Source organism: Prionailurus viverrinus, chromosome E2 (assembly GCF_022837055.1).
Source record: "Prionailurus viverrinus isolate Anna chromosome E2, UM_Priviv_1.0, whole genome shotgun sequence".
Lineage (NCBI taxonomy): Eukaryota > Metazoa > Chordata > Mammalia > Carnivora > Felidae > Prionailurus > Prionailurus viverrinus.
Genome location: NC_062575.1, coordinates 12760727 through 12788007, shown reverse-complemented (window position 1 = coordinate 12788007; position 27281 = coordinate 12760727). Strand labels below are relative to the sequence as shown.

The following is a 27281-nucleotide window of genomic DNA, read 5'->3' as shown; positions in this document are numbered from 1 at the left end:
CTTGATCCTGTCCTTCTTTCTAGTTCAGAAGAAAAGGGCCACAAGACTCCTTCAAGGCTAAGGACTCTGCTCCTCTTTCCTGTCTCTGCAACATCTTTAATCCGCAACTCTCCCTCTTCTGTCTTTAAAGAAGCACTGATGGCGGGGGGTGGGGGTGGGGATCATCAATCTCAGGGATCAGTACCACCATCAATCTAGTTGTATAAATGGAAAAGTGAGTCACCCTCCTTGTCATTTTCTTTCCCATAACCCCCACAATATAATCCACTGCAAAATCCTGTTGATTTTACTCTGTCTCTTGGATCCATTAACTTCTGTCCACTTCCATGGCAACAGCCCAGGATGTCTCCCTCTTGGATTGCTATGCTAACCTCTAGACTTTCACCTTTCCTTGCCCAACTCCAATTCTCTTTCACAGAGTAGCCAGACTGAGGTTTTATTTATTTGATTTAAAATTTTTTAAATGTTTTATTTATTTTTGAGAGACAGAGAGAGAGAGGCAGAGAAAGAGGGAGACACAGACTCCAAAGCAGGCTCCAGGCTCTGAGTTGTCAGCACAGAGCCTGAGACGGGGCTTGAAGTCATGAACTGCAAGATTATGACCTGAGCCTAAGTCAAAGCTTAACCCACTGAGCCACCCAGGTGCCCCAGACATGTTTTAAAAACACAAATGTGATGTTACAGTCTTGCTTTAATACTTTAGTGGCTTTCCAGCACTCTTAAAATACAAAATCCTATAGTAGAGCTGAGACTACATAAAATGCCATCATAATAAGGCTCATACCCCTGTATGGCCTGCCTCCTACTTCATCTGGTGGCATATTTTCACAGTCTTCTGTACTCTATCTGGTGTCATTGGCCTTTTCTATGCTCTTTCTTATCTCAGGGCCCTTGCACTTGTTGCTACATCAAGGAAAGCCCTCCTTCTTTGACTAGTTAATGCTCTATCTTCTTTCAGATCTCAGATTCTCGTGTCCTCAGGGAAACCTTCCTTAACTAGGTGTGTTAGAGTTTCTCAATACCCCACAGACATCTCCTTCAAAGCATTTATCAGAGCTGCCATGAAGCTTGGGATCGTGCCTTTCTGTTCACCACAGTATGGCAGATAGCACATTGAGCCTTCAACCATGTAAGGAAGTAATGAGGACTTTATAATTATAATCCTTCTGTTTCTTCTAGCTTTCATCCTGTTTGTTATTCTTGCTGTTAAATCCCAGACAAGTTGCTACTGCTTCAGTTCATCTCTATCTCCAGTCTTCTTAAGGCCAGATAGCTGGCTTCTGCCCCCAGCCTACTAAACAGTCCTTTAAAGGTCACTCGTGACCTCATTTTTCTTGTGGCTTTTTCTAATGGTAATGTTGCCTGAAGTCCAGTACCCCATCTTGACCCTATACCCTCTCCTTTGGGGGGGAATGATTTTCATTTTAACACCATCTTGCTGGGGGATGTGCCATATGGAAGGGTTTCTTTTGAAATTACACCTGGTCATCTATCACTACGGCCAAGTGCTCCTAGAGCCTGTGTTTAAACACCAGCAAGGGTTGGAGGTGCTCAAAACTCTGAATTAATTCCTAGGGAGGTAATTCTGCATGCTAAGATCATTGTACCAGCTACAGAAGTAAAACCTTGCTCTGTGAAAGTAGACTCTTAAACTGGCTGCTTGCAGGCCTTGCTGAGATGCACAAGGCAAGTCCTTTGTGGTAGGACTCATTGGAAGGTTTCCCCCAGCTGCCTCGTGCATCAGGGGTCAGAGACTCCATTATACCAGCAGGGCCTCAGCCATGACCTTGTGTCATTCCTAACCTAGATGAAAGGAGCTGAAAGTAATGATAAAACTCCAGACTCACCATTCAGCATCGTACTTACTGTTCCCACCTGAGGCCAAATGATGTCCAAAACCTAACACTCTACCTTTCCTCTCAAACTGCACTTCGTGTTTGTCCCATTTCATAAAGGACAACTCTTCAGGCCCCAAACCTTGAAATCATCTTTGGACTCTTTTCTCCTGATCCACATCCCGTCACCAAATTCTATCGACTTGAGGAACAGGTAGAGTCGTCACTTGTAAGCATCTCTGTTACATTAAACCATTGGCACTGTCATCTCCCTTTCACTGTTGCCCTCCCTGTGCTAACTAGAACAGTATTTTGAAAGCCCTCTATGCAAAACCCTCCAATGGCATCCCACATCACTCATGATAAAACACACACTCCTCAGCATGGCTTACAGGGATCTTTCCGTACTCCTCCAGCCACACCAGACCCTTTGCCGGTCCTTGAAAATGCAGTCCTCTGGTCTGGATTGCCCTTCCCCTTAGACGTGTCTCCAGCTCTCTACTTAAATATCACCTAGAAGAGTCTTCCCTGATCACATATTTAAAATAGCACTGTCCCCATCCACCTCTTTCTAGAATAGCACCTCTGTCCCCTTACCCCCCTTTCTTCTTAGTATTTACCAGAAATACATATTTTTATTTAGTTGCCCTCAACCCCTAAAAAAAGAATGAAATTTCCACCAAAGCAGGGACTTGCCTTTTGTTCACTGCTGTGTCCTTAATCCCTTAGAAAAATGCCTGGTACTGAGCAGATATTAACATAAACTTGAATGAATAAAGTGATATAATGCTAACCATGCACTAGGCCAGCTGTCTGAGTAAAAGCTGACATTCCATGGTAAATAGTCAGGAGACAAGAGTAGAGACAAATGGTTTATTTGGGAACAAGGAGTAAAAAGGAATTCTTAATTCCTCTTCTCTCGTCTGGCGGCCCAAATGAACGGTGATCGTCAAATGGACAGCAACACACAAAAATTCCCCTGCCGTCCTTGATCTTGTGTAGAAACGCAGAGAAGACTGAGTTACACAACTTGCAATTATTATTTTCTAGACAGAAGTACCAGTTGTTGTACTTTCTGATGTATCCGTGGTGGCTCCACTCTCTTTCTTGTCTTCGGGCTTCATGGCAGGAAACAGAAGTACTTCCTACAGGAGAGAAAATCACTTTGAAGGAAGAAGCACGCTCTTTTTCACAGCCATCCACCCATTCCTTTTGCTTCTGGTTACTGTTGCCACCCAAATCCAGTGATCTGTGCTGGTATTTCAACTTAGAAGATAAAAAAGAATGAGTGAACACAGAGTTCTCTTAAAATAGGATTTCCCTATCTGCAAAAATGAGATAACGATAGTTTCTCTACCTCGTAGGGCTGACTTAAGTGAAATGACATAATGGCTGCAGAGGGCCTGGTGTGTTCCTTGGATCCTCAAGAAATGCAAACAATGAGTATTCCTTCTGCCTCAGGTAGAAAAAAACCCAAATCTCATAATGTCAGATCCTCTGGTCGTCATCCTGTAGAGTCATGTATAACTGCTCTGCCTGAAGCCCTTCCTTTGCTCTCCAGGCCCACCACGCCTTGCCCCTGAGAGCAGAGCTCCTGCAGGGCAGTGGGTGTGGCAGGAAGACCACTATGTACCTTGATGTTATTGGAATCTGTGAGAAACATGGTGACTCGGTCGATACCCATGCCCCAGCCAGCTGTGGGGGGCAGCCCGTATTCCAGGGCAGTGCAGAAGTTCTCATCTATGAACATGGCCTCATCGTCGCCAGCGGCCTTGGCCTAGAAGAGAACCAAACAATGACACTGTCTCAGGCCACGCTGTCTCTCAGTGTCTGAGCAAGCACGTTAACACGTTTAGAGGGATGACCATTCCAGGAATGCTCTGGAAACCAAGCACTTGTTGGGAACTGGTTTCCCAGTAACTTCAGGATGGACCCGTTTCTTTCAAAGACCCGGTCAAGTCTGGCGATCCCCACTTCAGAACACAAGCGCATTTCTCTGTGAAATGAAAACACCTCCACTGTCCCGGACAACTTGGTGAGTGCAAGGAGACTGATTTTCAGAGACTAAGGATTCCTAAGAGTCTTTCCCTCATCTCCTGAAACCAGCCATCACAGGCAGCCTGTGAGGGCTTGATCTTCGTTAATCTATCTGCCTCTTATCCCCAACCCACCTTAATAAATGTACCATCTAAGAAAAATTATGTTCTTTTTACGCAAACGTATTTTCAAGGCAAGTATCACACTCCTCACACAGACACTATCAGGTCTAAGCTCCTATGTGGAAATTCTAAGGCCCAAACTAGTCAAGTTCTCCATCTTGAAATATGACTTCCTCCAGTGAAGCCTGTGGCTTTATCCTTCATTTCTGTTGAAGTCTTAGGAGATGCAGACAGCACACAGACCAGAGTTAAGGCTGATATTTTCTTTTTAAAATTTTTTTTTTTCAACGTTTATTTATTTTTGGGACAGAGAGAGAGCATGAATGGGGGAAGGGAAGAGAGAGAGGGAGACACAGAATCGGAAACAGGCTCCAGGCTCTGAGCCATCAGCCCAGAGCCCGACGCGGGGCTCGAACTCACGGACCGCAAGATCGTGACCTGGCTGAAGTCGGACGCTTAACCGACTGCGCCACCCAGGCGCCCCAAGGCTGATATTTTCTAGTGAGTGGGCACATGATGAAGTAAATGCCTTTGACTCGCACTCTCCTTCCTTACCTTGGCCTGTTCTTCAAAGAGCTGCCGCTGCCGCACAGGGTCATTCAGCTCGGTGTAGGCATTGCAGATTTCCTTTTTCATGACAAATAGCTCAAAGCGCTCAGTGAGACCCTCCTTAGAGCGGTGCCTGGAGATAGGCGACCAAAGGAGAGGCTGAACATACAGGTTCTCTAATAACATCTGGTACAAACACAAGAGTTCCTGGATTCTAGTTGACTCAAACTGTTACGGATGAGACCCGAAGCCTGTATGCACTCTAGCACCAAACCATTTGGTGCAACGGTGAGGAGGGTTAGACACAAGGAAGCTTTAGTCATCCTCACAACACACGTGGGTGGTAAATGGTTACATTGAACCATACCTCCTGAATTCATGGCCTTCTGTGCCTTGTCACACCGACTCTGGGCTGCCCATTATGACTTGCTTTGGACAATGGGACATCAGCAGAGGCTTGATACGTGTTTGCACACTGGGGTTTATTCTTTTGGAACCCTTCCTCTTGGACCCCGGCCACTATGTAAGGAAGCTCAGGCTATGCTGCCTCAGACAGAGGCTAGCTACATTTAGAGGCCCTGGAGGAACAAGAACCCAGTGGAGGAGAAAGAAGGTGCCCGAGTTCCCAGTTACAGCCGCTTGGGTTACCCTACCACTTTGTAGAGCAGAAAGACTACCCAGTGAGCCCACAAAATCTTGAGAACTGTTGTTTTATGCCACTATAACTCTGAGATTGTTATGTAGCAACAGGTAACTGGGAAACCACGTTGTATCTTACCATTTAGCCAAAGGGCTCATTATCTGCGGGTGATCACAGATGAACGTAGGATTGATGCATGTTGTTTCCAGGAACTCCCCGACAAGCTTAAGGAGAAAGCAAAGCAGAGCTACAGATCCCTTCTGATGGCATTTTGATTGTTCCAGTCCTGGCAGAAGGACTCTGCTCCTACCCACTACCGGATGCTACAAGGGTTTATCATAAGTCTCTCCATGGCTGGTAAGGTTTGACTGAGATTATGTAACTACTCAGTATAGAGCTTAGAACAGCAGTTCAAAACTGGTTAATTCTCTTATTTCTCTCATTAGGGTTTTCCTGTGAGGCTGTGTAAGTTAGTTCTCCACAGTGGAGTTCACCTTCCCAGGGAGCAGGGGGCTGGTTACCACTGGATGAGGGCATGTACTCAAAGAGCACGGTCTGTCACCTTATCAAGGAGTCTGGCCGTGGTCCGAGGTGGAGGGCATTCAACAGCTCTTGCCACGCAGATATCGTCAAGGATTTTACGAGTTTCTGTAATACAAATGTACAAGTCAGGACAGAAGAATCACATTACCCCAGTAAAAAAAATGTATAAAAAGAACAGTGTGGGAAAATTCTAGCCCTGATCTCATCTAATTCAAAGCTGAAGAGAAAGGAGGGCCATTCAGTGGAAGAGTGCATCACTTTACCTTCGGTCTCAAAGAGCCTGGTTTCTGGCAGCTTCACCCCCAAGGCCTTCTCAAGTTCTTCAACCATGCTGATTCTCCGGAAGGGTGGGGTGAAGTCAATCTCATGGGCTTGGCCCTCCGGGCCATCTGGATGGTAGGTGATCTTGTAACTGCCTGTAATATGCTTCACCATCCCTGGGAAAGAAATCTACCATTTGAAAAGGACCAACAGGAAGTCCTCCTACAAGCAGCACACCAGCCCTTCAGACACATGTGAAAGACAAAAGGGAATAGGAGAGGTCACCTGAAATCATCTTCTCCGTGATTTCCATGAGATCGTGATAGTCTGCATAGGCCATGTAGAACTCGCAGGTGGTGAACTCAGGATTGTGAGTCAAATCAATTCCTTCATTCCGGAACTGACGTCCAATTTCATAAACCCGGTCGATGCCACCAACCACCAGGATCTAACAACACATGGCCAAGGTCATGGCAGCTAATCTCAATGACTCTGGAAAGTTTCAGTCTACAAAACTAATTTGGTTTTCATAGCTGAGGCATGTTTTCAGGTCTCTACCCAAATGTCGAACACCCTACTCTCTTTAGACCCTCGTAGTGGATAGTCATCATTCGTTTTGGCTGCCTAGGACCTCTGAATACTCTTCCTTTGTCAGGACAGCACCCCATCTTGTGAGTGTGAGCCTCCCCAAGAAAGAGGCCTCTCTTGGGGTTAGGATGCAGGCATGTGACTCAAGCTCCCCACCAGTCAGACATGCCCATGCAACTTCTGAATGCTACTGAAAGAAGATGTAGGTATTGCAGAATTCCTCCTGGAGAAGGGGGCCAGAGATATCTAGCTTTTAGAGGTAGTAACTGCAGAGGTCCTAATGGATAGCGCTGCGGTTCTAAGCTACGTTAGCTGTCCCAAGTAGAAAAATCTGGGCTCTCCATGGGAAGAGCCCAGATGGACCTGAGAATCATTCCTAGTCCTGTGGTCTCCAAGCCTGATTCTCTGATCCTCCTGGGACTGTGAGTTTCCTTATGTATTTGAATACATTTTTCTTGTGCCTAAACTAGTTACACCAGGTTCTGTTGTCTGCAACTAAGAACCTTGAATGACAGTCTCTGGTATTTACTTTGGTGACTTATAAATCTTTATTTCCAATTTTTGGACAGATATCAAGCTTTCTACAAAAGGCTAATATCAGACCTAATCTAAGGAGGACAATAAACCTAAAATATTATGAGAACCAAGGCAGGTTAGGAGGAGCTATACACCTAAGAAAGACAATCCCTTTGCCCTCTGACCTGCAATGCTCTACTGATCCTGTAGAGAATTTCCAGAAGTGTTAATGCTCACAGGCATGCCAAATTAGAATACTCTCCTGGCTGTTCTACTCTTTTTGTTCCTTTTATTTCTAACTACATCTATCTAGCCAATGGATTTCCAGCCTCTGTTTCTCCCAGGAACAGGGCATCTTCTTACTTATTACCTTATGGTAGAGTTCTGGAGCAATTCTCATGTATAAATTCATGTCCAGCTCATTGTGGTATGTGATGAAAGGCTTGGCCACAGCTCCCCCTGGGATGATGTTCATCATGGGAGTTTCAATCTAAAAGACAGGGAGATACACTGAGTCCTCACACAGAGGTCCGCAAACCAGAGGCCTTGGGGGTACCTCATGCTGTGCATGGATATAGTTTAGCCGGTTATATCCCTAAGTGAAATTTAAGTTTAACAGTAATGTGCAAGTGCTTGACAAAAGAAGTAGAGATGTCCTGATTTTCTAGAAGTGTCTCAATTTCCATTAATACCAAACACCATTAACACAGTACCATAAACTTCCACAAATTATAAATTATATTTTAATAAACACTGTAAGTTGAACTGTTTATGTTCTTTGAATTAGTTATAGACATGCAAAAAGGTCCAAAGTCTATTGGGGGGGGGGGTAGGAAACAGCAGGTCCATCAGAATACATGTGGTGTGACCTCATTTATGTTTAATTTTTTTTTTTTCAACGTTTATTAATTTTTTGGGACAGAGAGAGACAGAGCATGAACGGGAGAGGGGCAGAGAGAGAGGGAGACACAGAATCGGAAACAGTCTCCAGGCTCCGAGCCATCAGCCCAGAGCCCGACGCGGGGCTCGAACTCCTGGACCGCGAGATCGTGACCTGGCTGAAGTCAGACGCTTAACCGACTGCGCCACCCAGGCGCCCCTCATTTATGTTTAAAACAAAAATTAAAACGCTTCCAAAATGTTCACACACGTACCTCATGTAGTACATGCTTAGTAGTTATATATGCATAGCAACTGGTGTGGAACGTTATGTATCAAACTCAAGTTTGGGGAAGAAAGTGAGTTGGGTGATACAAAAGGGGACTTTCAGTTTTGCTTCTGTTTCTTTGAATTTGTTTTACACGTGTACTTACCTTTCTTCATACAATTAAAAGGTTTTTTTTTTTTCTTAATGCTACAAAAAAGCAAAATGAGTTGGTAACTCAATGAACATGACATCATTAGTAGGTAGACAGCCCTACACTTTGTCCATTATCTTAGAATTCAAATCCTGCCTTCCTCATCAGGGCACTAAAAAAACAAGGTGGGACAAAGACACTGGCCATCAAAGGGACTTTTCACTAAGCATGAATAGTATGGATACAGGACATGGAAAAGGGAAGAGAAGGAATAGTAAGAGGCAGGCATAACAAGGCAGCTAGCTCATCGTGACAGGTAAGAACTCTCTCACCTCCAGGAATCCTAACTCATCCAAGAAACTCCTTATATATGTGATGATCTTAGAGCGGATGATAAACTTCTGCCTCACGAAGTCATTCAGGATCAAGTCCAAGTATCTCTGACGATATCGTGTTTCCTAAAGCAAAAGCAACAGACAGAAATCATTGCCAAGTCTAATTCAACGCTATGACAGACCACAGCGAGGAGGCCACAGAGCTTACCTTGTCTTTGAGGCCAAAGTGGAGGTGAGGTAACATATGCAAACACGGTGACAGCAGTGTGATCTCATAGGGAATGATGCTCAGCTCACCCTTCTTGGTCTTCCCAGGATTCCCCTGAACTCCAATTATGTCTCCCCGACGCAGTTTGTTATTGATATGGATAAATTCTTCTTCTGATTTGTAATTCCTGAGTGAAAGAAAACCGTACTTCAGTGTATGATATTCCGAATTAAAACCAACCACTGGTTTAGCTTTTAAAACTGCCCTCTGGAATCCTCACTAAACTGCTGGTGCAAATAAAAACCCGGGAAGAATCTAGACTCTTCTGTCAACTGCTGGAGTGTTATCTTTTACCTGTAACTGCCGCACAACCTGAGGGCAGTTGTTATTCTCTAGGTGACCAAATGGCCTTTTTATTCTCTTTTCAGCCTTACCCAACCACAACCCGCTTTTAACTTTAAATGCCAATGAGAAAGGAAGATCACGTGGTCCCCAACCATGTCGCCCTGGGTCAATCCAGAAAGGCCTGCAACGTGGTATTTCTACATACCTGGAATTGGCCATGACTTGCAACTTGACCCCCTCTCCTCGAAGGTCATAGAAGATGAGCTTTCCCCCAGAAGCTCTTTTGGCGTGTATCCTACCTAGAAAAAGTACAACAAAAACACTGATAGAACGAGAAGCCATTTTGTGGTACCAGTGCCCAAAAAGTTCCCTCTGCAATGTTTACATCTAGGTACAATGTCCTATCAACATAGACGAGAACAATTCGATTTTAGCCCAAGACTTAAGCCCAGTCTTTTCCTTCATGACAAAAATCTTACTTAAACCAGTTAAAGAAGTACAGCAAGGCCTGGCTTTAAAGTTGTTTACTGGACTCCCAGAAAACGGCAGCGCTGGTGGCAGCATAGTTTTCGGCTCTACCTCAATCCTCCCATTAAAATAAAAAGCACAACTACACAGGCAAGGCCAAAAAGCGATGGACAACATTTACAACAAAATTATGTGGGAGGATACTCCCAAGAATCCCCAAACACAAGCAGTGGGGCAAACCACCAAAGATCCCCATATGGGAGAAAGCTGTAGGGGAGCCTTTGTGGGGTGTCTGCCGAGTCTGAGAACTGGAAATCTCCAAATCGGCCATAGGTAGTCACTGGAAAACGTGGCAGCTAACTGGAGGACAGCAGCTGAACCCAGGAGGGGATGTGCCCACTACCACGTGGGTGAGTAGAGGGAGTTGGGGCTGCATAAGGTCTAAAGGGGCTGAAGCCCTTCAGCATAGCCCCAGGAATATTCTTAATTTACTAACCAAGGCTCCCTTCTAGGACAAGACCCCATAAAACGGGAAAAGACCAGGAAACCACAAAGGGGTCCGACAAAAGTGAGGAAGGGGAAGAGAGCCTTGGTATCTCAGAAAGCAAGCTGCTGTAATTCTGAACACTTCACAAAAACAACAGAAAAGGTAGCTCAGTGAAGCTGGAAAAGCTATTTGAATCAAGCTTCCTTTAACATTGAGGAAAACTAGAGGCCTGGGTGGCTCAGTCAGTTAAGCGCCTGACTTTGCTCAGGTCATGATCTCACAGTCTGTGGGTTCAAGCCCCGCATCAGGCTCTGTGCTGACAGGTCAGAGCTAGAGCCTGCTTCGGATTTTGTGTCTCCCTCTCTCTGCTCCTCCCCCACTCACACTCTGTCTCTCTCTCAAAAATAAACATTAAAAAAGAAAACATTGAGGAAAACTAATTTCACATAAAAATAAGCAACATAAAAGTATTGAGATCAAATACCAGTTATTAAATAAAAAAGCACTCAGGAAGGACATGCCCAGAAAAACCAAAAATTCCATTTCATAGTAAGTTGAATGACATTAAGAAAATGCCATGAAACAAAAATACCCACATTAGAATCATCGAAACTAAGAAATGAGGTGACACATGAAAAAATCAGAAATAAAGTAAAAAACCATTTCAGGAATGAAGACTGAACTAAAAGAAAATAAGAGTGAATACAGAAATGCTTTAAGAGAAACCCAGAGGGAAGAAAGACAAAATTTAAACATCAAAGTGTAAGAAAAAGGTACAAAAGGTTTGAGAAAAAAGTGACATATTGAATATCCACCATATGAATAAAAGGAGTCTCAAAAGAAAACCAAAGAAATAATATATTCAAGGGGTGCCTGGGTGACTCAGTTGGTTGAGTATCCACATCTTGATTTCAGCTCAGGTCATGATCCCAGTGTCCTGGGAACGAGCCCCACCTTGGGCTCCAAGCTGAGTGCGGAGCCTGCTTGAGATAGTCTTTCTCTCCCTCCCCCGCTCCCCCCCTCCCTCTGCTCCTTTCTCCTGCTCCTGTGCTTGCTCTCCCTCCCAAATTAACAACAAAAAATTATATTGAAGAAAAATTTCCTAAAAAACTTGAAAACACATTTTTAAAGGGCACTCTGTACCTGAGAATGTAGACTCAGAGCAACTAACATCAAGACATATTTTAGTAGAATTACTGAACTTTAAGCTTTGGGCATTTAGGTACCGGCAGAGGTTCTCTCTGGGTAATGGGATTATGGGTAATTCACTTCCTCTCTGCTTCCTAGAATGTCCCAAATTTTCTACAATTAGTAGTTTTATTATTTTTGGGGGGCAAATAAAGACAGATTTTTTAAAGTAACCTCTAAGCCCAATGTGGGGCTTGAACCCATGATCCTGAGATCAAGAGTTTCATGCTGTATGGACTGAGCCAACCAGGTGCCCCAGGTTTTTTTTTTTTTTTAAATTAAGGAAAAGATCCTGTGCAAGATGCTAGAACTCCAAAATAACAATGTTCTAAAAATACAGTCCTGGTGCAAAACTTCTTAGGCCACAGGTGGGAATTTTTAGGAACATGGGGTTGTGGCCCCCACTGGTAAGGGGACGTCCTCATAAAGGATGATGAAGTAGCAGCGGCATCAGGTCAGGAGTTCCCCTCAGAGAATGCCCCCTCCTCTGCTGCATCACCTCGTCTGGAACACAATCTCGTGTCTCGGGGCTACTCTACTTCTTTCTGTGAATGGATATACTTGCACTGTCCCTCGTGAAGTAGGAGCCTGCGACACAGGCTACTTGAAAGCAAGACCAACCCAGAACTTTCTTTGTGCTGCTGCAGCGGCCTGTCTGCTGTGAGAGCTCAGCATACTGCCAGGGAATCCTCCTACCTGCCACCTTTAAGGTGATGTCAGTTAGGTGGTCCCCAGGCTGCAGGTGACTGTATTCTTGGATAAAATGAGTCAGCGAGATGTCTACGTGGAACTTGTGTGGATATGGGTCTTCCCCACTGATCTTCAGTTGGTGGACTGCTTGGCTGCGGATCTTGAAGTATTGCTATTAACAAACAAACAAAAAAAAGAGCCTCTGAGAAATGGAACCTGACCGATCAGACCAGTGGCCCACCTAGCAGAGTACCGTATTTTGCCCCAGAGTGGCTCCAATACAGTGAGGTCTCCTTAACTGAGCCCTCCACACCTTTGAAATCCCAAGATGGGAGTGAGATTTGCACTTAAAATATGCACAGTGGCTAAATCCATAGGTGGAAACGAAGGCCAGAATTCCAAAATGCAAGATTCAATGAAAAGGAAAATGGGAATTCTGCCTAAAATACTAAGTTTAATTTGTACAGGTGGCCTTGGTTGCCACTTTTGCGGATGCATCTGCACAGTGAGTTACTTACCTTTTCTCCTACCTTCCTACCCCTGGCTACATGTCAGACTTTTCCCCAAGACAAGACTCTGGGGCCTGGAGGATGTAAAAAAAGGAACACCTTTTCTGATGCAACCACTCAACTCTGTTGTTATAGTGAAAATAACCTTAGACATATAAAAAAAATGGGCATGGTTGTGCTCCAATACAATTTTCAAAACCAGGGAGGACAGATGAGATTAAAAGCAAGGAAAGGTGGATCCGGTCTATGGACTAAAATTTGCGAATCTCTGGCCCAGAGTAAACCCTAGTCAATCTTTACGGAGATACCTTTTCTGGATTTGTTATGAGGCGCAGCTAGTTTCAGGGAAGAATAATCAGTCACTTGGAAGTACTGATTCTCCCAACCACCTACTGGGAGTTGATTAGAGAAATGCTCATTGCCTGTGCCTTTAACCAGAGGTAGTAGCAGCTCCCTCCCACCGCCCCTTCCCTCAACCCATCTGCAGCAACCCAGGGTTCACAGCTTGTTTTCAGTTCCTGTTTCTCTTCTTAGTCACTGGTCCCAAGGAATTTGCCTTAAGCTTCATCAGAAGCTTCCTCCTGACCAGCCAGAGTGGTGGTCCAGGGGACTCACATTTGGGTCCAGACTCTCCTCCTCGGCACCCACACCATTGTCAGTGGTGTGGTTGGTGGCGGCAGTGGTGGCCTGGCTTAGTTGTTTTTCACTGAGCTCCTTCTGCTTGGCTTCCTTCTCTGCAATTTTCTTCTCAGCTTTCAGGCGTCTCTTTAGCTCACTGTTGGCAAGATGCAAATGTTCAATGTGACAGATACCTGAAGAGTCCTCTACTATGTTCTGCCCCATAACCACGGATCAAAAATATGAACAGCCTGGGGGGAAATGCTCTTGCCTGGTGCTACACCTCCACTTCTAGTCTCTTAGTCAACTCTATACGTGAATGAAACAAAGGAAAAAGTAAGCTTAGAATAAAGATGTGAAAGATCTTCCTCACCCTCTGCTTTCCAACATGAGATCCCAAACTAAAATCAGGATACCCCAGGACAAAGGAAAACCGAAGAGGCAACATGGTCTGGCTCAGTCTGCCACCCTTCCCTACACCTCTCCAAGGAGTGGGTTAGTCTGGGGTAGGTTAGGGTAACGGAGAGGTGGCTCTTCTGAGTTCAAGGAGATGCACCATTGACAATCCCTCACTCAGCATTGGTCAGTGTATTAACAGTGACTCTCAGTGTTGATCTCCCCATCTACTGTAGCCGGACCTAAGACAACGAATGGGGCAGAGCAGTGTACAAACCAGCATAGAGTAGGGGGTAATATAACATCCTTGGAGTCAGACTGCCTGGGACCTAATCCTGACATACCTGCCTAGCAATTACATGACCTTGGGCACATGACCTCCCATTTGTAAAATGTAAATAACAGAGGACACTCCCCTCCCCAAATGTGAAGACTGTAATAATGTATGCAAAGATAGGACCTGCCCATCGCATTTAGTTAACATGCAAATGAGAGCCATTCTAGGTATCCTTTACTGTCTTAAACCCTTTATTCTCTGCACCCAGGAAAGAAATCTTAGATTTGGATACACTGCTGGTCCAATCTCGCACTATCTACACTCTGATCTGAAATCTTGCTATCTGAACCCAGAAACCAAACAGATTTGTGTAGAGGATATCCTCAGTATTCAAACAGAATTGGTCATTCTTTCAAACCACCAATGTTAGCTGAATATTATATAATAACCATAGCAAATTATACCAAGTCATGCTTGTATATTATCTGCCTTTATGGCACACTCTTAATTTTCAGTATGAATTTAGAGTGACTCAATCGAAAAAATAAATTGGTGATGTGAAATACTAATTTTTAAGAAAACGGACTCTGAGGGCTTCAAAGTAGGCATCTCTGGATGTAATCTGTCTTGTAACAGTTTTAAATACAATCATTCCAGAACTGTGTGCTAGGCTTACTGTGCTGTAATTCAGTCAGTAGGCATCAGAGCCTATTTGGTTCTTCCTGGCATTAACATAAAAGACAAAAAAAAACATTCCATTCAACTAGGAATGGAAATTAATCCTAAGGAAAATCAAATTAATCCTAAGGGACATTCAAAAAGATCCTAGAGATGGAACAAAGACTAGAAACCGAATTAATCTCGGGAGCAAACCAAGTTCAGAAAGACAGGAAAGGGAACGTTTGTTCTCGGCACTGTTGTAGAATAAGATCCACAACTCATCTCAAGAATTTAGAGTGAGAATCTGAATTTATTAAAGAGAAAAGGAGAAACCACTATTGGTTTTGGCAGTAGAGCTCTTTGTTTCCTTAGCAACAAGTGCAAAGAGTCAGAGGCTTAACAAATAAGGACCCAAGTAAGGAAGGATTTTTGCTCCCAGAGCAACAACGAAGGTAAGGGCACCAACCTTCTTTTATCAGAAAGTGGCTTGTCCTTGTGAAGCGCTGTGAAAGGAGCAAGTTGATACAGTCGCAGCTCCCTCTGCCCCCACTGTGCCCGGGAGGTTTGGCGCAGGGACCCCCTAACAAGCCTTACAGCAGCTTGCGTCAACATGGCAGAACACCCCGGAACTAATGATTACCACCACCTAACAGGAAACAGAGATGTGGTGTCAGATGGGACAAAACAGTACATATACACCCAACCAGCAGTCCTACTCTTATGGGTAGGGGAGGTTGCACGACCTTTTAGTGTTCCACTCAAGACCCTCTTAACTGAGGACAACCCTGTAACTCACTGTGCTGCAACGGTAACTGACAACATTCTGTCCTTGCTATGGTAAAAAGGTGCATATCTGGGTTAAAACTCAGGAGTAAGGCAACCCATAGTTTAAAGGTAGAAATGATCACAACAACCTAGAAAATAGGAGACAGGACCTGAGGCGGTGTTTCCAAAGCCCCTGACATGTGGCTTCTCTCTCGGAGATTAAAAAACCCTGGTGACAAAGATGGCAATGGGAAGCACGTGAAATGTCACTATCAATTGCAAACTCTAGATGAAGCTAAAAGCAAGCCACACAAAAGCACCTCTGAGTCAAAGATAAGACTTAATTGAGCTCTAGGAACAAGGAGGAAAGGAGAATTTCAGGAAGGATCCTGGACTACAGTAATCTGACCTTTCATTTGGGAAGGAGTCACCTGGCAGGCAGCCCATCTCTTTTTAAACTTGAAGAAGATAACTGGCATAAAATGGTACTCATGAAGAGGCAGACCAAGGAAGTCCCAAGAACAATTAAGATACAGAAGGAAATGTTAATTGTTAAAAAAAAATTCTTTCAGCCCATGGTCACTAGAGTTATATACGTTAACAGCAGATTTTCTTAGACAATGTGGGGAGGTAAGGTGCAGGCAGTGTAAAGAGCATGGGCTGTGGAGTTCTGGACTGGGTTTTAGATCTCTGCTCCAGAGCCTCGATCAGTGACAGACCACACTTTAGGAGTGCACACTTCAACGTATTCAGTCGCCCAGAGCCTCAGTTTATTAATTTGAAAAACAGACAATAATATTTTCTTCGCAAGGTTATTATTGAGATTAGACAGAAAGTTTGTATGGTTCTAGCATTATGTCTGACATATAGAAGCTGCTTTAAAAAGTAGTAGGGTGGGGGCACCTGGGTGGCTCAGTCTGTTGAGCAAGCTGGGGGTGGGGGTGGGGAGAACCAGTGACAAAGAGAGCCAGAGAATCCCAAGCAGGCTCCGTGCTGTGCTGTCAGTACAGAGCCCGAACTCAGGAAATGTGAAATCATGACCTGAGCCGAAATCAAGAGTTGGACACTCAACCAACGGAGCCACCCAGGTGCCCACCTCTTATGGTTTCCTTAAGAGATGTCTTTTCCCTAACTTAATTCTAAGTATAAAGCACACAACATACATAACATACAAAACGTGTGTTAATCCACTCTTAAGGTTATTGATAAGGCTTCCAGCCAACAGTTGGCTGTTAAATTTTGGGGGAGTCAAAGTTACACTCAAACTTTCCACTGTATGGTGGGTCAGTGCCCCAACCTCTGAGTTGCTCAAGGGTCAACTATATTTATGTAACAGATCAAAGTCGAATCAATTTTCCCAAAGGCAGAAGTCTGAGACCAGGTTCCAAACATTTATAGAGATGTGTATCCTACCTTCAGAAGGGTGCCATCAAACCATTAAATTTAATGTTTCCTTTCTCATTTTTCTTGAATATTTGAAGCATAAATCCAGAGACACAAAAAGAAAATTAATTTTTACTGGTTAAGGGCCTATTCCATCAGGATTCAGAAAAGAAAGGAGCCCAAATGCGGTAAGGCAGCCATTATTTGTAATGAATTAACTTTTCTCCTGCCTCTGGAATAGTCTAGTTATGCCCCTCCTTGGGAGTACTGAAAAAAACAAATCATTGCTGGTGTTCTGTGCTTCAACTTAAGAACCCTGTTTGAGAGGGTATACATCCAGGAATATAAAACATAGCCAGTTAAAGGGCGGCTAGTCTTGATACATTCATATTTATCTTCACACACCAAGGATTTGAGAGTGGGTAACTAAGATCTACCCAGCAGTGCTTGAAAGTGCCACCTAGTAGACTGGTGGACTCATATTCTATTACTGGACATCGGTCATTCACTCAATACTCACAGATCCTTTAAATAATCCACATATTTAGGTGCACAATACAGTTTTAGAAATGATCCATTTAATACTTAAGATTCAGAAAAGCCGAGGTGAGGCCAAGGAAAATTTCAAGGTCTTTCCGAAAAGCTCGGGTATTTAACTTCCTTCCAATGGTAGCGAGGCGTGGCTCGGCAATAAAAGAAAGCATTTTTTTTTTTTTCCCAGAAGAAGGTAAAGGAAGGAGTAAATTTCGTTTTTCTGTAGTCAATTCTCATTTTTCTGTATACCCTAACTCCAGGAATGCGACGACGGGACTCCGCCAGAGCCGGGCCCCGGAGCAACCTGGGGAATGTAGTTTCGCGGTTTAGCGGCTACGTCCGGCGTGTCCAGACCCACGAGAACCGGCAGGAAGGCCACAGGCACAGCCGCCTCGGCCGGAGCCTCGAGGCGCATCCTAGCCCGGACTGTCCGGGCGCAAAGACCTTAAAGACTCACGGCGACACTTACTTTTTGCTCAGTTTTGGCTCGCTGCCGTCCACTTTCACCTCAGCCCCCTGCACCGCAGCCATCTTTCCCGAGGGCCCGACCTAAAAGGGACGAGGGTCGCACAGCAATTTCCAGGTCACGGCCGGAATCTCCGCCTCTTCCGAGAGGAGGGGGCGGGCGCTCTTCGCGCGCTGCTACTGCGCAGGCGCAGGGCGGGGCTTCGCGGCCGACGCGTCTAGAACCGTCTTTCGTTCGGGTTCGCTCTGTGCGTCAGAGGCTTGTTTGGGGGAGCGCTGTTGTGGTGCCTGGTGTCAGCTATGGCGGAGGCGATGGATTTGGGCAAAGACCCCAACGGGCCCACCCATTCCTCGACTCTGTTCGTGAGGGAAGATGGCAGTTCCATGTCCTTCTACGTGCGTCCTAGCCCGGCGAAGCGTCGGCTGTCGACGCTCATCCTGCACGGCGGCGGCACCCTGTGCCGGGTGCAGGAGTCTGGGGCCGTCCTGCTGGCCCAGCCCGGGGAGGCGGCGGCCGAGGCCTCGGGCGACTTCATTTCCACGCAGTACATCCTGGACTGCGTGGAGCGCAACGAGAGGCTCGACCTGGAGGCCTACCGCCTGGGCTCGACGGCCGGCCAGGCCCCCGAGACGAAGCCCGCGGCCCCGGCCAAGGGGGGCGCCGCCGCCGCCGCCGCCGCGGCCGCTGCGCAGCCCGAGCCGCAGCCGCCCACGGGGCGCATCGTCTTCACGGACGCGGACGACGTGGCCATCTTGACGTACGTGAAGGAAAATGCCCGCTCGCCCAGCTCCGTCACCGGCACCGCCTTGTGGAAGGCGATGGAGAAAAGCTCGCTCACCCAGCACTCGTGGCAGTCCATGAAGGACCGCTACCTCAAGCATCTGCGGGGCCAGGAGCATAAGTACCTGCTGGGGGACGCCCCAGTGAGCCCCTCCTCCCAGAAACTCAAGCGGAAAGCTGAGCAGGACCCCGAGGCCGCCGATAGTGGGGGTGAGGTCTCTGCCGCGAACGCGGGAGCTCTGCTGCACCTGTGCGGGTGGGGGCGGGGCTCCTCCGCCCTTCGGTCCGGTGTCCATGTTGGCGTCTCCGGTAGCGTCGCCCGGCCCTCCCCCTCCCCTTTAGACATCCGGGTAAAATTGCACCATTTTCTACTCGCACTTCGATTTACTTTTTTCCGGTAGCTGACGTGGTTTGATGCTCAAATGGTACAAACAGGCTAGGTAGACATTCCACCTGATTCTAGCCACCAGCTACCCACTTTTCTTCCCCGGAGGCAATGTGTTGTTAACCGTATCTTTTCCAGAGGCTGGTTTCCAAAAATACTTCTCTCTGTTCAGGTAGAGTCAGTGTAAGCTTTTTCAAAGGTATGCCAGACCAGTTTATTTTCATGTTTTGGCGTTTATGCGTATTCACAGAAGGTTCTCGTCAGTTGGAATGATCTTCCTGGTCTCGCTCAGGTGAAGTGCGTTTTTAATGTAGTTGAACTGAACGTTGGGATTCAGGTGCGGTTAGGGCGTCAGTGCAAAACTGTTAAGATGCTTCACTTTTCATGTAACCGGTATTGACAGGTTCAACTGACCTTTTTGTTTAAAGAAGCATGTCCCCCACCCCCCCTTATGTGGCGATTCCATATAACATTTCGAGATGGGGAGGTAAATCTGTTTCTCCTGTTCAGCATGCTTAGTAGGAATTTTGTTTTTGGTAAAAGTGACATTTCAGATTCATTCATTCAACAGATATTTGAGTGCCAGACACTGTTATCCTGCTGGGATATAACAATAAATAAAAGTCCCTGCGGTCATGGAGCTTAACATACTAGCTGGGCAGTGGTAAGTGCTATAGAGAAAAATAAAATCAGGGTAAGGGCTGGGGAGGAGGTTGTTTTCTATAGGGTGATAAGGCAAGTCACTATAAAAGCTTGTATTTGAGCAGAGACCAAAGGAAAGAGCAAGCCAGGTGGTTATCAGTGGGTGTTTCAGGCAGAGGGAATATTGAGTGCAAAGGCCTGGAGGTGGGAATATGGCTGGTGTGTTCTTGGAGCAACAGACCAGTGTGGCTAAAATGGACTAAAGCAAGGGGGAGAATTCTAGGAGAGAGGACAAGATTATGTGTATGGGTGAAGTAGATCGTATGGGGCTTTGCTTTGAAATCCAGTAGGGTTGGGACCATGGGCAGGCCATTTGGAACCTTGGAGAAAATTAAGCTGGATTCACCCTACTGTAATTTAATTTTGATGATCAGAGTTTAATTGTAAAAATTAAAATTCTAAAATCACTAAGAAGATAAGGATGAGGGGCACCTGGCTGGTTCAGCCAGTAGTGCATATGACTCTTGATGTCAGGATTGTAGGTATAGGTTCAAGCCCTACCGTTGGGTGTAGGTATTATTTAAACAAACAATATGGATGAGTATACTTTTTTATTTTTTAATTCTGCTATTTATTGATCTTTTTTAAAAATTGAGGTACATTTGGCCTACAGTGTCAGTTTCAACTATACAGCCTAGTAATTCTACGTTTTTATATGTTGCAAACTGATCATCACAGTAAGTCTGGTTTTTGTCTGTCGCCATACAAGTTAATACGGTATTACTGATTGTATTCCCTCTACTGCATGTTAAAGCCCCCTGCCTTATTTACTTTGTACCTGGAAGTTTGTACCTCTTGATCCCCTTCATCCATTTTGCTGCCCTGTCCCCCATGCCAACCCTCTTCCCTCCCTGTTCTCTTTTTCTGTGAGTTTGGGTTTTGTTTTGTGTGGTTGGTTTTTTTAGATTCCACTTATCAGCGTGGTATTTGTCTTTCTCTGACTTCTTTCACTAGCATAATGTCCTCTAGGGCCATCCATGTTTGTTGCAAGGGGCAAGATTTTGTTGTTTTTTGTCTTGTTTTGGTGGCAGAGTAGTATTCCAGTGTATATGCACATCACATCTTTATCTATTGGTGGACGCTTTGGTTGTTGCCATATCTAGGTTCTTGTAAATAATACAGTGAAACTGCAGTGAACGTAGAGTTGCATGTAGTTTTTCACATCGGTGTTTTCATTTCCTTCAGATTGATACTCCAAAGTGGTATTGCTAGATCATATGGTAGTTCTATTTTTAATTTTTTGAGGAACTTCCATACTATTTTCTATAGTGGCTATGCCAATTTACATTCCCACGAACAGTGCACAAGGGTTCCTTTTCTCCACATCTTTCCTAATACTTGTTATTTCTTGTCTTTTTCATAAGTCATTTTGACAGGTGTGAGGTGATACTTCATTGTGGTTTTCATTTGTATTTCACTGATGATTAGTGATGTTGAGCATCTTTTCATGGGCCTGTTGGACAGTTGTATGTCTTTGGGAATACATCTATTCAGATTGCTTATTTTTAAATTGGAATGTTTGGGGTTTTTTGTTATGAGTTCTTTATTCTGGCTATTAACCTCTTTTTGGATTATTGGATGTATGACTTGCAAATACTTGTTTCTATTCAGTAGGTTGCCTTGAGTATATTTTTTAATATGTGCATGGTGATAGTCCTGAAACCAAGAAGATTTAAAAAAAAAAGTTGTATATATGTGATTAGTTGAAGTTAAAAACTTCTCATCATAAAAGTCAGCAAACCAGAAAAATACTCCTAATACATTGGAACAGAGTTAGTTTCCTTAATGTCCAAAGATCTTGCAGAAGTTAGTAAAAGAAAATCTAGGAGAACAATGAACAAAAGAAATGGAACAAGAAGTTTCTAGAAAAGGAAATAAATGGCAATAAACAAATGCAGAATATTGTTATTAAATAAAAGTAAATTAGACCCTGAACAGAGGCATGATATAAGCCATGGACTTCTGACCCATGGAAAATGAAATAACAAACGTGCATGGTGATGTTTTTCAGGAAAGTGAACGAGGAAATGTTGTATTTTGTCTATCAGATTGACAAAAATTAACAAAATGGGTAATGTCTACAGATACTGGGTAAAATAGACATTACATAAAATTTGTCCTTTTAACCATTTTTAAGTGGTCAGTTTGGTGGCCTTAAGTATATTCACATTGTTATGGCACCATTACCACCATCCGTCTCCAGAACTTTTTCTTCTCCTAAAACTGGAAAACTACCTATTAAACACTCACTCCGCTTTGCTCCCTCCCCCTGGCAATCACCATTTTACTTTTTGTCTTTAAGAATTTGGTCTTTCTAGCTACCTCATGTAAGTGGAGTCATATATTTGTCCTTTTGTGATTGGCTCATTTCACTTAGGACAGTGTTTTCAGGGTTCATCCATGTTGTAGCATGTGTCAGAATGTCCTTCCTTCATAAGGTTGAATGATACTCCACTGCATTGTGTATACTACGTTTTGTTTATGTGGTCACTCATTGATGGACACTGAGGTTGTTTCTGTATCTTGGCTGTTAGGAATAATGCCGCTATGAATATGGGTGTACTAATACCTGCTTGAAACCCTGGTTCCATTTGTCTTGAGTATACAGAAGTGGAATTGCTGGATTATGTGGTAGTTCCATGATTAGTATTTTGAGGAACCACCATGGTATTTTCTGGTTATGTGTTTTAGTCCCTATATAGTTTGTGTAACCACCACCTAAATCAGGATACAGAATAGTTCCATTACAGAAAACTTCTTTCTGCTGCCCCATAGCAGTCAGTTTTTGTTAAGTGGAAAAGAGAGCACAGTTAAATGCTAAGAGAACAAAGTAAAACAGAAAGAGGAGGATGCTGAGCTTTAGGACGGCCTCCTTTCTGTTAGATGGTATGTGGTAGATTGTGATGTACCTTCCACATCTGTCTTCAGCTGGGAGAGCTGCTTCACCCAAAGTCTTGACATCTTAGGTTGGCTAGCATTTAGGGACTGATCTGTGCGGAGTTCTGCCATGGCTCCCACATCCCAACACAGTCAATTCTGAAGGGACTTCCTAGTTCAGACTTCCCTATGGTTTCAGCTGAGGCTTTGTTGGAACTCTTTGACAGCTCAGCTTCCCTCTCTGCCCACTCATGCTTTCTTCTCAACAGTGGTTTTCCCTGGGTCACTCCCTACTAAACACCATGTGTTAATCTCCATCTCACAATCTGCTTCCCAGAGAATCCAGTTTATGGCAGTTTTGTTAATTTGCATTATGGATAAATACAAAGCAAAAAATGAATTATGCTTGAAGAGTATTTTTATTTTCCATATTACATTCTAAGGAATATGTCACCATTTGGATAGTTCAGCTCTTCAGAAGCAAGAGTAGACATTTCCGAACATGTGTATTTTATGTTTTTCTTATCTTGATCAAAAACTGATGTCTTCTAATAGAAAAAAAGGACAGGCTCACTTTTGGCTCAGAGTTCGCAGAGCACTGTATTTTTGGTTTCTGTAAAAGATGCTAATTGTAATCTGGTGCTGTTCTTTTCTTTCATAGAACCACAGAATAAGAGAACTCCAGACTTACCTGAAGAAGAATATGTAAAGGAAGAGATCAAGGAGAATGAAGAAGCAGTCAAAAAGATGCTTGTAGAAGCCACCCGGGAGTTTGAGGAGATTGTGGTACGTAGACTAGATTTAACTCTTATTTTCTCTCCTTCTATTCTTCTTCTTTAAAATTGGTTATTGCGTTGTTTTTGTACACCTAAGGCCCTGAAAGGTAAGGTTCGGAGTGGGAGAATGGAAAGTGGGACTGATCTTGGTTTCAGGCATGCAGTTTTGAGGGAGGGGCGTGTGGGTGGCTCATGCTGTTAAGCATCTGACTCTTGATTCTGGCTCAGGTCATGATTCACTTGTGATATCGAGCCCCCTGGTCAGGCTCTGCGCTGGGCGTGGAGTCTGCTTGGGATTCTCTCTTTCCACCTCCCTCTGCCTTTCTCCTGCACGTGTGTGCATGTGTGCTCTCTGTCTCTTAGAAAAAAGGGGGAGAGGGAGAAAAATTGGGGAGAATTATTAAAAAATTTTTCTTTAGTGTTTGTTTATTTTTGAGACAGAAAGAGAGAGACAGAGTGTGAGTGGGGGAGAGGTAGAGAGAGAGGGAGACACAGAATCCCAGGGAGGTTCTAGGCTCTGAGCTGTCAGCACAGAGCCCTATATGGGGCTCGAACTCATGAACTGTGAGATCATGACCCAAGCCTAAGTCAGATGCTTAACCACCTCAGCCACCCAGGTGCCCCTGATGAGAATTATTTTGAAACAGTAGACAGCATCTTATTTTGGATACTTTGATCACAGTGTAAGGTTTTCAAAGTTAAGACTGTAGATTTATCTTTTGAAAATATTTTTGTGCTTCTCAGGAAAATGAATGCAATTTTTGAAGGAGTTTAATTTTTTTTTTTAAAAGCAAGTTTAGCTTTTTGTGTATTTAGAGTGGTTTTGGGATTTTTTAACGCTTCCTTATTTGGTCTAGCTTCTGATACTCTGTTGGAGTCCCATATTTGATCATAGTTAGAGGGAAAGGCAGGAACTATAAAGTAGTGAGGAGTAATTTAAAAGAAAGACTCAATTATATGTGCATATTTTTTCCACGAAAAAGGATCTTTTAAATTAATTTTTCTTATTGTAAAGGGAAGTGATCAGGCCTCATTGTTAGGAAAATAAAGATCTAATTGGTGAATGAAGGAATGCACAAGAATTGGCAGAATTTAGTGATTGTTGCCTTTTGAAGTCTGAGTTTTGTTTTATATTTGGTCAATTTTCCATAAACTTTGAAATGCAAGCATGGTCTACGTAGGTTTCTTCTCACATAACGTGCTTTGTAATGTGCCTAAATGTAGTATAGTACGGAGACCCTAGTCTGCTCATACATCTGTGTGTTTTGAGTAGTTAAGTGAAGGCATTGGTATGTACTGGGGATGTAAGTGATGAGAGCAAAAGAGATACAGTTCCTGTCCTTAGGGAGCTTACAATCTGACACTGAAGCCAAAGTTTTGGTTTTTTTTCTTTATTTTTTATTGTATTTATTTATTTTTTTTACGTTTATTTTGAGAGAGAGAGAAGGGGACAGAGGATATGAAGTGGCCTCAGCAGAGAGCCCAGTGTGGGGCTCAATCTCAGGAACTGCGAGCTATGACTTAAGCCAAATCTGATGCTTAACTGACTGAGCCACCCAGGCGCCTGTTTTGTTTTGTTTTTTAAATGTTTTTATTTTTGAGAAAGAATGAGAGAGCGTGAGTGGGTGAGGGGCAGAGAGAGAAGGGGGTGTACAGAGGATTCAGAGTGGGCTCTGTGCTGACAACTTTGGCATTGACAGCAGCTAGCTGGATGTGGGGCTTGAACCCACAAACCGTGAGATCATGACCTGATCCGAAGTTGGACACTCAACCATCTGAGCCACTCAGATGCCCCTGAAGTCAAACTTTAAAAAATGATCTAATGAACATGTGTGTACATGTGGACATGTATGCACATACACGTATTTTTCATTATTTACTGTAGCTTCTCATGTTCTGTTGGAATACCATAGTTGTATGTATACATGTATATGCACATAATGTACACATAAGCACACTTATATCCCCCACTTACATAGACACTCCCCTCCCCTTAACCCATCATGTACGTAAATTTACATACACACATGCTTAACTGACTGAGCCACCCAGGCACCCTATACACATGCAACATGAGTAAGTATAAGAAGGAGCATAGCATATTGGAAGAACTGAAGGAAGTCCAATGTGATTGGGGTGAAAAGGGCAAGCGAGGTGGTGGGAGAGACTAGATATTGCAAGAGTGTTTGGGACTTGGTAATTAGGAACTGGTCGTATTCATCACTTTCTCTAGGTTGACGAGAGCCCCGATTTTGAAATACACATAACAATGTGTGATGATGATCCACCTACACCCGAGGAAGACTCTGAGACACAGCCTGATGAGGATGAGGAAGAAGAAGAAGAAGAAAAAGTTTCTCCACCAGAGGTGGGAGCTGCCATTAAGATCATCAGGCAGTTAATGGAAAAGTTTAACTTGGATCTGTCAACAGTTACACAGGCATTCCTAAAAAATAGTGGTGAGTTGGAGGCTACTTCCTCCTTTTTAGAGTCCGGTCAGAGGGCTGATGGGTATCCCATTTGGTCCCGACAGGATGACTTAGATTTGCAGAAAGATGACGAGGATGCCAGAGATGCATTGGTCAAAAAATTTGGTGCTCAGAATGTAGCTCGGCGGATTGAATTCCGAAAGAAGTAATTGGCAAGACAATGAGGAAAGAAAAAAGATGTGGCAAGAGAGGTTAAAAAAAATTTTTTGTCAACGTTGTCGTTGGAACTGACACTTGTCTTCTGACCAATGCTGCCATTGCTCTATGAGTCTTAGATTTTGTAGCCAAGCAGAGTTGTGTAGGAGGATAAAAGTAAAAGACATTTGGCATATTTAGAGTTGTCCCTGGCAGTATCAGTATGTTCATAAAGGGAAATCCACACCAGACAGAGGTTGGTCTTTGTAGTAGTAATCCTTTTCTGAACGGAACCCTTGCTATATATTGGTTTCAGGAGCTAGTGACAGAGTCAAAGGAGGAAAATAAAGAGCCTCTATCTTTTGGCAGAAACTCTTCTAGATTATGATAGATTCCAAATCAAGGATCTAGATATGTGGAAAGATTTAATTACAAGGTCTTGAACTTGGACGATCCTAAACCCTTGCATCACCTAGTGAGCTCTGATTTCTAGACTGCTTTGAAAATCCCATATTCCCTTTGCTAACTTAATACTTGGGGTCCCTGCTCCTTTGGCTGTTCTTTTCTTTCAGTCTTTGTCAGTCATACTTGTAGCACGTGTTTCTTTATCTACCACCCAGTTTTGTTTAAAACGAACACAAAACCCTAGAGAGTCTTAAGAGCAGTCTTATTCAGTTATCAATAATGTGTTTTTATTTATTAAAGACAATTTTGTGCTAAGGACTGTGTTAGATTTATATATTAGTGAATTGATTCCTCTTTGTTGTGTTACTTTTGTTGAAAATAAAAAGAACTTTGAATCTCCAAGTGTTTTCTTTGATTGTATTCATGAAACCTTTTCGATATAAAAACCATAAAGGAACTGACATTTCTTGGCTCTTAATTAGGTCAATAATGAACAAAATGGTTCCATATTAGAACTAGTAGGCCACTAGAAGGATGCTAGATTTTCTGGATGGAGCAGAGAGAAGATCTGCGTCAAGGACTGTGAGGGACGGGAGAACACCATGAGCTGCTGAAAGCCGAAGGGTGAGAAGCCAATCAGGAACCATCAGGTGTGTAACAGAAGGTGTCTCTGCCCTACCCGTATCCCTTGGGCACTTACATTCCCGCACATGCCACAAATAGGGGTCCTGCTGCAAGCACCTTCTTAAGGTTTCCCCTCTGCTTGAAGTGCTCTGGAGTTCATGCTGCTGGGAGTGGCTTTCGGCTGATGGCGGATGAGAATTAGAGGATGCATATCCAGCTTCCTTGCTGTCCAGAGAAATGACACAACTGAATATTTGAGACGCACCCCTTGAGTTAGATAATGGGTTCCATACCATCTTTTAAAGGTCCCCAGCAGAAACCAGCATGGTTGCCCAGAGTGGTAGTTGTTTATGAATGCACTCTGCATAGGCTTCCTTCTGTGGTTTCACA

General features: G+C 44.0%; 2 protein-coding genes across 3 annotated transcripts; one reads left to right on the top strand and one right to left on the bottom strand.

Moving 5' to 3' along the window:
- Nucleotides 1-2694: 2694 nt before the first annotated feature.
- KARS1 (lysyl-tRNA synthetase 1) lies at nucleotides 2695-17874 on the bottom strand. 2 transcript variants are annotated; one of them, XM_047836070.1, is made up of 15 exons: nucleotides 17722-17856; nucleotides 15037-15216; nucleotides 13235-13394; nucleotides 12117-12282; nucleotides 9483-9576; nucleotides 8933-9119; nucleotides 8722-8847; nucleotides 7462-7581; nucleotides 6273-6435; nucleotides 5990-6163; nucleotides 5746-5831; nucleotides 5322-5407; nucleotides 4550-4676; nucleotides 3469-3612; nucleotides 2695-2980 (listed from the first exon to the last, which is right to left on the bottom strand). In XM_047836070.1, the coding sequence occupies exons 2-15, from the start codon at nucleotides 15180-15182 to the stop codon at nucleotides 2882-2884; spliced, it is 1878 nt and encodes a 625-aa protein (XP_047692026.1). In that variant the 5' UTR covers nucleotides 15183-15216; nucleotides 17722-17856; the 3' UTR covers nucleotides 2695-2881. The 2 variants fall into 2 exon arrangements, with proteins under 2 accessions (XP_047692026.1, XP_047692027.1); XM_047836071.1 differs by lacking the exon at nucleotides 15037-15216 and having other exon boundaries at nucleotides 17722-17874.
- Nucleotides 17875-17896: 22 nt separating this feature from the next.
- Nucleotides 17897-26669, top strand: TERF2IP (TERF2 interacting protein). Its single transcript, XM_047836072.1, has 3 exons — nucleotides 17897-18708; nucleotides 23124-23248; nucleotides 25472-26669. Exons 1-3 carry the CDS (start codon nucleotides 18018-18020, stop codon nucleotides 25874-25876), a joined length of 1221 nt encoding a protein of 406 aa, XP_047692028.1. The 5' UTR covers nucleotides 17897-18017; the 3' UTR covers nucleotides 25877-26669.
- The last annotated feature ends 612 nt before the right edge of the window (nucleotides 26670-27281 follow it).